Source organism: Temnothorax americanus, unplaced genomic scaffold (genome assembly GCF_048541705.1).
Source record: "Temnothorax americanus isolate GAGA-0224 unplaced genomic scaffold, ASM4854170v1 Scaffold2, whole genome shotgun sequence".
Classification (NCBI taxonomy): Eukaryota; Metazoa; Arthropoda; class Insecta; order Hymenoptera; family Formicidae; genus Temnothorax; species Temnothorax americanus.
In genome coordinates this window covers 6,527,868-6,538,977 of record NW_027509338.1, presented here as the reverse complement: position 1 = coordinate 6,538,977, position 11,110 = coordinate 6,527,868, and the positions used below count along the sequence as shown (strand labels likewise).

Here is an 11,110-nt window from a genome sequence, read left to right as displayed (position 1 = left end):
TCATTACAAAATCTTCCGTCGCATAAACTCGAGGTAATCATCACTTGGAAAATTAAGGTTTATTTGTATTCGTCATCAATTTTTGCACCGATTAATCATATCAAAACCATCCGTTTTTAAACGTCTCAAACAAATAAACTTTATTTCCATAATGGCAGCAAAAAAAGTGAAGACAAGCAAGCATTATTTTAAATGTTCATAAGCTTTAATAATAAGTTGGATTTTTAATTTGACTGATTCGAGAACGGGAAGAAACATCAAAGGGCATGTACCAACCTGTTGGCGCGTTTGCTGCTAGTCTTGAGCTTGGTGCTGCCAAATTTGGTCTGGGCGAAGGTAGCGGTGGTGAAGGTGAGCGGGGCGGTGGTACGCGGGATGAAGGCCGGTACGGGGCTGGGCGAGCCCTTGAAGGAGCTGGTGATGGGCGTGGGTGAGGGCGCAGACGAGGAACCGGATCCGTGGCCGTTCTGCTGGTTGTTGGACGAGCCGTTGCTGGCGTTGCTGCCGAGGGAGCTCGAGAACGGCGAGGTTGACTTCGGGCTGAGGCTGAGACCGCTCAAGGACGTGCTCACGGCCTCGATCGGTCTGAAGCACTGCGCCTCCGGATTGAAGGTCTTGGTGACCTCGCGATCGGCCGAGGTCTCGTCGTGCGGGTCACCGGTCTCCGAGTAGAGAATCTTCACGGCGTTCAGCTCGCCGATACGGTAGCTCACCTCGCCGGGATCGACCCAGACGGCGAGCTCGGCCGGCAGATTCTCCAGGATGTCTTGGATCGGCACGCCGCTCTCTTTCGCGGCGCGCTCCAGCACCGGATCGACCGGGTCGCCGGTCTTGAGGCACCTGAACGCCGAGCCTTTGAACGGCTTCTCCGGATACCAGTGGCCCTTGAACTTGTCCTTGAGCGCCTTCTCGAGCTCCTCGCCGAAGATGTTGACCCGTCTGCGCGGCAGTTTATTGTAGAGGTAAGATATCACGAAGTTAAGCGCCACCTGCACCTCGATATGCATCTTGACCTTCGGTGGGAGAATCTTTGAGCTGTTGTCGTCGCACGTAGCGGCCGCGCCGGGATAGCACCGAGGACGTCCGTACGATCGGCCGTCTTGCCACGGGCGGGAGATTGTTCCGGGTGGTGGTGTATGTCTGGCTAACGGAGCTGCTGGATGCTGCCGACGCTCCGCGATCCGACAGCCGATTTTTCAACGCGCGCGGACTACCGTCCTGCCAGTTGCTACAAGTAGCGAATATCCGGAGATCTGCAACATCCACAAACGGAGAAATTATGTTAAAAGTGTAACGAATTTTTATCACATCTTGGGGATTCTTCGAGAGGACTAATTTTCGATTTTTCTTTGATAAAAATTAACTTAAGATGTATATCTACACTCTCGTAGAGAATCCTATCGTATCGACGCGATAGTTGACAAATTCAATCGCAAACGCACTACGACGATCTATTCTACTCCTCGGCTGCGAATCTTAATTACCCGCATTCGTCCCCCCTCGATTCACAAATGAATGGCGAAGTTTGTTGACTGCCGAATAGGAATATCGCGTGGAGCGTCTGCTCGCACGCATTATCAGAGGCCGACAATAGGTCGTGCGCCCGCACCCGCACACCTTCCCTCTTCCCGAGTTGCACGCGGAAGAACGGGGTGTTCGTCGTTCGCGGAGAGGATTCCGTGCGGGGAAATGCGAAATCGCGTCGAAGGAACGCGCTCGACTATCTCGCCTATAAGGAAAGGGCTCGCCTCGGCCGGCTCTCGGTCGACAAGCGTTATCGGTTCCTTTCACGAGCGAAGCTCGCGCATTGAAATGGAACACGGCTTCCGGTTACTCGCTCCCGCCGTTTCTCGACCTCGCACGCTCAGGGAACCGAGACAGAGCCGGCCCCGGATCGTTTCCCCGCCGTTTTCCTTGCAAAGAGAAGGGTCCGCGGGAGATAATGCCTCCGAAAACTCGCGATTATCAACAAAAGGCGGATCTTCCGAGGATCTCTCGAGAATTATTCTCATTCATAATTTAACGAGGAACCAGTTTGCCCCTTCATTATCGCAAGTAACTCAATCCATCTCACGTGTATGAGTTTAATCATTAGTTATTCTCGGTGAGGATATTATAGATCCATATATCGTATATGAGAAATGAAATAATAATGTGAAATGTTTATTTTGCGAAGCAATATAATACGTTACGCTAAGTGAAATGAATGTTAGGCGATCCAGTCAAAGAACGATCGAAGATCGCTTTGTTGGCATTTATTTTTTTCTTACGACCCAACTTACCGGGACTTGTACGCGGTATTATTTATAGAATAGACCAATTGAGTTTTATACGTGTCTACTTTATCTTCATTTTCGCTACCGTTCACGAGCCTGAATCAAGCTCTCGCAATTCTGTCGTTCTTTTACGTTCCGTCGCGTTCTCTTTACTTTCGAGGCTGTTTACGCGCGTCGCCGAGCGCACGACGCGTAAATTATGCACGCCGCGAAAGCGACGCACGCGTCATACGGCGTTGGCCGTATAAAAATGTTCACGTCCGCAAACAGTCCTGTGACGCAAACGAGGGAGAAGAAACGAGGGGGTGAGAGGTGATAAAAGAGATTGCTCTTAGAAGCGACGAGATTGCGCAGGCGACTATCCGCCATTCCGCGAGCGCAGGCCGCCGCAATTGCGGAAGTCGTTCTTTCTCTGAATGGCACCGAGAGCGAAAGGTGTTTCTCTTTCCTCGATATTCTCTCATTCTCTTACTCTTCTCTTTCTCTCTTTTCACTCTTCTCGCAGAGATTCTTGGGCGCCTATCAAAGGCTCCTCTACGAGTACCGGGTATATCCGGCGACCTCGAGCTGAGAATCTCGGAACTCGATTGCCCGTTTTCTCTTGATGGCTTCTTTCCTCCAACCCGCCCGCGACGTCGCGGGGAAAAATGGAGCTCGATCCGAAATGGAGAGGAAGAGAGGAAGAGAGAGAAAGGGGAAAAGAAAGGCAAAAACCGCAAAAAAGTTTTTCACGACTTTCAGGCCGGTGACCCTCCAAAGAAGCGAGACTTGGGTGGTCGCGATATTCACTTCTACCAAGTTCTTCCACCTTTTCCTTTTACACGGATTTTATTTCTCAAAGTATTGTGTGTAATATAATTTCGTAATTATCATTTTTAGAGGAATTTAATGATTCAGAATTTAAAAAACATTGGAAATTTTTTCCCGGAGATAAGTTACGGTGAGTTATTTCAATTCCAATGTGTATCTGTTCCGCATAAGATACTGAAAGATACTTTCGATATTCCACCAGCTTGAAATAGTCAAATATAATTATTTAATAAAAAATGTGGATTACATTTACTATAAACGTTACAGGGATGGAAGCAATTTGCATTTCACGCGCAACGGCGCGTGAATCGCGATGAAATATTTCGACGGGGCAAGATAGCGGAAATGGATTTTCCAACTTTCTTATCGAGAAACATTTCGTTGCACTCGGCGGCCCCGCGGCTCGTTTCTCGCGGGCGGCTTTACTCGGCGCGCATCTGCATCGCGTACCCGCATTTTTTTCCCCCCGGCCTCTTCTGTGCACTTGACTCGGTGGCAAGTTTCCACCGGTGGCGGTGGGCTGCCGGCCAGGGGCGGTGGGTATGTAGGTTAAAGTTAGCGGCGGTCTCTTCCACTTCTCTAGCAGTAGTACACGACGGCGAGACGGGGGTGGTTGTAGGTATTGATCCCGCGGCAGGGTTGCCGGAAGGTTCTCAGGTTAAAAATATACGGCCTTGCGGCTCCCGTGCCTGACCAAGTGCCTCGCGAAGTGCCCGTAATTTCCGCCACCTTGATTTTCCCGCGATATTTCTCGACCGCGATGTTTTATCCGGAGTTCGTCGAGTTTGACATTTGAAAAAACAATCGCGTCACATTAATCTTCTTATTCTTTCCCGTCTTTCTTTCCTTCCGTCAGCTATCTGATAAGAGTTTTACCTCATCTCGTGGTAAATAAGTTATATTTTCAACGAAGTAAAAATGGGACAAATTCAATTTTACGAAATTCTCATCGCTATGCAGTTACGCTAATTTTATTATCGTCCGTGGAATTATCCACGAGTCGGCGAGATCGATTCGCGACAGGTGTCAAAGTGTCAAAGGGATTTTTCTCAGCCAGTCTCTCTCTCCCTCTCACGGGAGTGCAATCGAGTGCTCGGGGGGTGCCGGCGCCCTTTGTATTTACGCCGGACTGAATGGAGGTCGCGTGGTAGAAGAGGTGCCGATATGTGGGCCGGAGATAAAACGTCCTTCGGCGAACGAAGTCAATGGAGCGCGGGGGAGTTCTCCGGTACAGTCGACGAGTGATCCTCGATATATTCTCGACGTGTGCGCGAAGCGGCGGGGCAACGGGTCGACACGCGATCACGCCGAGACAAAGAAGCGGCGTATCCCCGGCTAATTATCCCGCTACTCGCTCGCAATGCGAGCGGCCGTTTGATCGCGTCGGACGTCGATCGATGCACTCGAGCGAGATACCCACGCTCGACACGTGAAATGTGACGTGTCGCGGCGCGACAAAGACGACGCGAACAAGGTGATTCCACTGATTCCCGACGTCATCTCTACTCGACGTTAAGATGCTGATAAAAGAATAGTAATTGCTTGGTTATCTACTTTATTAAACGTAGAATGCAATCGAACGAAGGGATATTATTGCGGCTTAAAGGAAAAAAAAAACAATTTTTAGTTAAGAAGGAAAATATACCTTCAGAAATACTTTCTTAAGACAATAACGCTAGATGCTTTTATCGAGTATTTTTATATATAGATTATATCTGTCATTAGGTTGAAAAATATGTAGATTATTACTTATTAGTTGGACTTATCTAGGAGATAACAGATTCGATCACGAGAAATAAAAATTCCAGAAGTGGAATGCGAAGCCTTTTAGTTTTATAGATCTTTAAAGAGAAGAGTATATTTACTGAAATTTTTTTATTATAAATATCTTTTCAAATCATATAACAATTGTATATTATTTAAATAATTATTATTGACAATAAAAGAAATAAATATTCGATAGTTAAACAATATATTCCGTTATTTAAATAACATCCTTCAACACTTACGTCTTATATGTGAATTGTTCTAAAAGCAGAAACGAATTAACCGTGACAATAATTTTCCAAACTACGCACCTGACTTGCAAGCGCGCACTTGATTCCAAATGCCTGAGTCAATTATAGTAACAGAAAGAACGGCCTCCGAATTCAGAATTCAGCGGAATGGATTAAATCCGTCAGTGCGCGCGCTCAGCTCGCGTATATATACATATATATGTATATATATATTCGCTTAATCGATCCCCGAAGAAACAGCGGCGAGAGAGAGAGAGAGACAGAGTGCGCGCGAGGGAGAGCTGATTTAATTACACCAGCCTGTGTAAATTGGGTCAAGACGACGCCCCGCCGCCCAACGACGTCCCGGGGCGTCGCCGCCCGTCCCGGGGGCGACGCCTGTATCCTTCAGATCGGATAAGAAGCGTCGTCGTCGATGAGGCTTTAAGTGAACACGCACGAGAACGAGAAAGGTCTGAGGTCGAGCTAGGAGACCCTATGGAGAGGGTGCGCGGCGTCGCGCGATCAAAAAATTCGTCGTTTGAGGATTATTCCGGCCTACAAGTCAGAAAAGGAGGGATAGGCACGCGTTCTTGCCGAGAGCGGCGATTACTCTACTCCGACGATGAATACGACGGGAGGAAACCGTGTGGAATCACGTTGCGTAACCCGTCCGCCCGAGTTATACAACGAATCGACCGTCGAGTCACGTGCGCGCATCGTAACACTTATCGTTGCAGTCGAGATATGGTTAAAAGCTCGCCCGATGAAGAAACGCATTCGTTCCGTAGATTCCTGACGACGGAATTTTCGTGAATATAGACAGGTCTAGTCGATCAAGTGTCAGGCTGGCTCTATTTTTAATCGAAAGTGCTATCTCGACCGAATAGATTCAGAAAGAAACCGAACAGACTGCAGACGAGTGAATCATTTTTGCAATTTATTCACGGTTTAGCAATTATTATCTGCTTGGAGATATCAAGCGCTTTTGAAGAAAAGCAAAATGCACACTCGGCCGTGTCTCTTGGAAAAGCTTATTCGCATTTTATACGAGGCCATATTTATTTATGTAGTTTTATTTTTGTCGAAACAGTTTTATCCGCAAACAATGGAGGAATCCCTTGCCGCTATCGAGAAACCCTTGGACGCGAACGGACACGAATCCTCACTTTGCGCGTGCAATCTTTGACATTCCTCTCGGGCACGTGTCCGGCCCGGCTCGCGTGACGTTCGCCCGATCTCGTTTTCCATGCTCGACGCAGGCGAGTCGCTCGGATTGCGACAGATTTCGCGCATAATCTACGTCGCGGTGTCGGCGTTCGCGACAGCGAACGTGTAATTCTTTTCCCCGCCGCATTCGTAATGAGTCGAACGCAATCTCTCGCGGTTTGTACGTAATGTGTAAATAAATCGGGAATTCTCGACGACGTTCCAAGGGAAAACTCGGTCACCGGCGGCGCGAGCTATCCCGCAAATTATACGCGGGATAATAAAACACTCCGCGCGGAATCTTCGGAAGCGTTTTTCCTCATAACGCTTATTGGACGTCTTATTTATCGAGAATGCCGGACCTCCATCCAACCCAGGCATTATATGAATCGTCCTACCCCACTCTGGAGAAGATTCTTATTGAACTTTATTGTGCATCGGGTTATAATAAGCCGCGCCTCGCCCCCGCTCGGACGCTACCCCTCGTCCTCCTTCCATCTCCCTCCCCCTCTTCATGCCCCTATCTTCCTGCCGCTCGTCGCTCTTTCTCGAGCGCGGTGCCAGGCGGACCGACAGATCAATACGACACAGGCGCTGCTGCTCCAGATAGCAAGGCGAGAACGCGGACCTGCCCTATAAGCCTCCATTTAAATAGCGCCCCAAATACGTGTAGGTAGGTCTGCCCCTCCCAAGCAGCCGGAGATGCCGAGCCCCCTCTGAAGGGCCCCCAATGAATACCCGGACCTGGGCTAAACTGGCATTATGTTGTTCCTTTTATCCCATCGCCATTGTAAGCCCTTCTGGAGCTAATCTTTTTGGAAACATCTTAACTATTATTTGCATGTATATTAATTTTATAATTGTAGCTTTTAATTTTCAAAAAGTGAAAGAAATAAATTGGAAAAATATTTATATATTTAAAAACATTTCACGAACACACAAAATATATATGGAACTATACATTTTTAACATAAAATGTATGTCGTTGTATTTCTATATAGAAGTGAAGTTATTCATATTCTAGCCGTTTATGACGAAAATGCGAAATAGATGTTAATTACTTCCGAAAAATATCAGGCAAAACCTTTAAAAGTCTGTCGCTTCCAGAACGAACGATTCGTTCGCAATCATTCGTTTCTACAAGGCACGCGATTCAATTAAACGCCGCGCCGTTGTCGCACGACAATTGAAAAAAAATAAAATGCATTTCGTTTGCGTGCGTGGGCGCGCGAGCTTTATGAATCGTTCGAGTGCAGGAGAGCAGATTTTATAGCTTGCGCTATCAAATCGAATGGCGTTGTATCGACCTTATTGCACGCAAAACGACACTTGTAACGCAACGATTTAAACGACTTATCGTTTATTTTGCGCGACTCGCACAAGCGGGATTAAAATTAAAAGTTCCGACACTGAGCCACGAATGAAGGTGTTTCGCAAAGCCTCGCCAAACACTTGTCCAACGAAGATAATTTACCATAAGCGTCGAAACGACGACCCCAGCAGCGTACGAAACTTCCGTCCGCGTTCATCGTCAATATTTGCTTTACTATTCCGATCGATCGATAAGAACAATCGTAATACGCAATAACGTCGAGAGCAAGCGCTTGATTAAACATGCCTCGCAAAGAGCAGTGCCGTGAAGAACGCGCTAATATTGACGCAAGTTTTTCGGAGTCAGTTTGCAGGATTATGACCAGTCGACATTTCGAACTTCGAAAACTATACATACGTCTAAAATAGCTCTCTGGAAAGTTTGACGTAAGCGGGCAAAATAGTCACGTAATCGTTCCAGAATTGATGCTTTCGATATTTGTGGCGTAATGAAACGAAAAGAAATTGGTAAGTTATCAATTGAATGGAAATTGATAGCTGGATTGATAGATGAAGATATCGGCGACAACGAAATCGCGAGAGGAGCGCGATGGGGACATTTTTTTTTCATTTCCGGGAATGAAACGGCGATTTCTACGCCCAGGTTTTTTCATCGGCCGGATTGTGACACTCGTGCGGAATTAATTTTGGCGGGCGAGTGCGTTCGAGTGCGGCGCTTGTACGACGAAAATTTACGGCCGACGCCGACGCATGCGGAAGTAAACCGAGCGCGCCGCGTCTCTGCTCGCCGATAATTTCGTCGTCTGCGGAGAACGTCTGAATCGAGCAAGGGAACTTAATGGCGAAGAAGCAGCTGAGGTCGAGAGGAGAGAAGAGAAGAGGGGGCAGGGGGAGAGAAGAAAAAGCCAAGAAACCCATTATCCGGCGAAAATACGGCCGGTTGTCATCCTCAGAACTCGCCCGAGAGAGAGAGAGAGAGAGAAAGAGAGAGAGAGAGAGAGAGAGAGAGAGAGAGAGAGAAAAAAACAACGTGATTCGCGGGTTATATCATTCTCTTTCGTCGTGGCGCCTTTTAAGAGGAGAAACTGCATCGCCGTTTAGGGATTTTATGACCAATTTGTTTCGACTACTGCATGCGGGACGATCTACGGCCGTACGGTGGCCCTCCGCTAACTCCTCGCTAAAATTCACGTATTTGTTATCTCGGCGTTATTACGGCGCGGCTCCAAGTATCTTCCTACGTTCCAGATAATCCACGTAGGCAGTCTGTTGATTTTGCGATAAAACGAAATCTCGGAACGAAATATCACGCAACTGTCAGCCTGGCGTCAGTCTTCGAGCTTCCAACTTCCAACTCGCACCATGTTTCCTGCTTTTTTTGCTTCTTTCTTCTTTTTTTTCTTTATAAAACCTGCTGCGCAAGATTACGACGTATCGTTGATTGTATCGTCGTTTTTTGCTGTTGTTATTAGATACACGTGTGGAGGAAAGTGCGGGCTTATCGTACGTGCCTGGAGAATGAAACCTGGGAAATACCGAGCGAGATACTTTTCATCGTTCGCGGTCGACGCAAAAACCGTCGGAAAACCTTAATAATGATAAATGTGCGATCAATCGTGTTTAATGCGAGAAAAAACGCTACGCGTTGAACGCTATATAAAAAAAGTACGAAGTTGTAATAAACGTGAGTCACGATCAAGAAAATCCTATACGTACATCAATTATACACATTAATAATTAACGCTGGTGAGCGTTTATTATGATTTGGTTACGTCGCAAAAAAATGCGCGTCGTTGTTACATAAAAGACGAGTTTAAAGTATTAGAACATTCGATAAGAATTGCGCTCACCAATTATATCCTTCCCTTCTTTTCGTATCGGCTTCTCTCGGAATTTCCGTTTCGCTCGAGGAAATGATTACTTTAGCGCTTATGTTAAATGTTATCCGACAACTGCACGCATATAATCCGATTGGCGTGTAAAATAATTCCCAGGAAATCTCTCATTAATACGTAAATGTTTCTCCAAGAAAGAAAAATATTTCTCTTAATAATTTAAGTTTTCAAGATTAAATGTGTATTTGATGAAAGCATAATTTTTACCTGGATGCTCAGAGGCAAATCTACAAAGTTATTAAAAGCATTAGAATATTTTAGAAGTATAGCGTTAGAATGTTTAGAATTATTTGAATTGTTTCGTGTTTTTATTTTTCAAATCCAAGAGAGCCATTTAAATTCTATTTCTAATAGAATTTAAATGGCTATATACACACGCGCGACAATTAATGACATTTAAGCTCCTCTTCAATTATCCTATAATTTAATAACATTAATAATATAATACAATAATATTATCTATAATTTTTTAACATGGTTTCTGACCGACGTCCGGTTTTCATCACATAAAACACGAATTCAAATTTATTTTGTTCCTCGCTCGCAACAGCAGAGACGGAAATCCTCACGAAGATGAGAAAATTCCTCCTCTCCAGGAGGACCACTATTATAAAACGAGTTCTCCGTACATGTGAGGTTATTTAATATCACGATCTAAATGTCACTAAAGAGCCTTTGCTTTTTCTCAAGTCCGCGCCGATCGACGATAATCGCGAGAAACAATCGTACGGGGAACCCCGCGACTATATGTATTGGCCGTACACGGATACACTCAATTGTTCACGGAATACTGAAAGCGCGAAGCGAAGACATGCCTTTTTTTCTCTCTTATCCGTCCAGTAAGTATTTCTATCCTGATACGCTAGAGCAGACGCCAACAGGATTTCCTCGAGCAGCTTGGGCACGGATGAATGAAGAATTTCTCTCCACTGATCATCGTTTACGACGCAGAACTGCCTTTCTTTTGATTTTTATGTATATCAGCGCTTTTTAATATTTCCAGGTACTACAATTTTACACTTTCACCAATCGCCGTTACAGTATTGATTTTTGCCCGATCGACCGTGTTTCGATAGTTGATGCGGCTGATATATTATTCTCCCGATGTATTCGCGTTATTATTATAAGTAGCAATCGCTGAATCGAATGAGATAATAATTTGAAAATTGATCATGTACAAGATTATTGAGAAAAAAACGAGATTTACGATAATTATTGCACAATTCCATGCAAGATTACATCGAGCACTATACATATGGCGTACCAGTTTTAACTCTGTTAACATATTATGTATGTAATCAATAATCATTTCAATAACGTGTGTCGTAAAATACACATTTCATATTTGGTTGCTTACTGATTCATTATTTTTGATGATTATATTGTAGTTATTGTAATTATTTTGTGTGAATCTTTATTTTTATCTTATATTTTTTGCTTCTTTCCCTTCTATTGTGCTCATGCGTGTCTTGATTATACTAAAGGATCGTTTTCTCATTAACAAAAAAAATAATAATAATAATAATCTTGCGCATAAAATCCATGTAAATTCCAATCGTTAAACCGTAATATCACGTTTGTTATCGCAGAT

General features: G+C 45.2%; 1 protein-coding gene across 2 annotated transcripts in view; it reads right to left on the bottom strand.

Annotated features, from left to right (window-relative positions):
- Nucleotides 1-11,110, bottom strand: part of LOC143896975 (uncharacterized) — an 82,694-nt gene that overhangs the window by 22,372 nt on the left and 49,212 nt on the right. For both annotated transcript variants that reach the window (XM_077405205.1, XM_077405204.1), the window contains one exon: nt 277-1,253. In XM_077405205.1, the coding sequence (XP_077261331.1) occupies nt 277-1,007 (731 nt within the window). In that variant the 5' untranslated portion in view covers nt 1,008-1,253. The remainder of the gene's footprint in view (nt 1-276; nt 1,254-11,110) is intronic.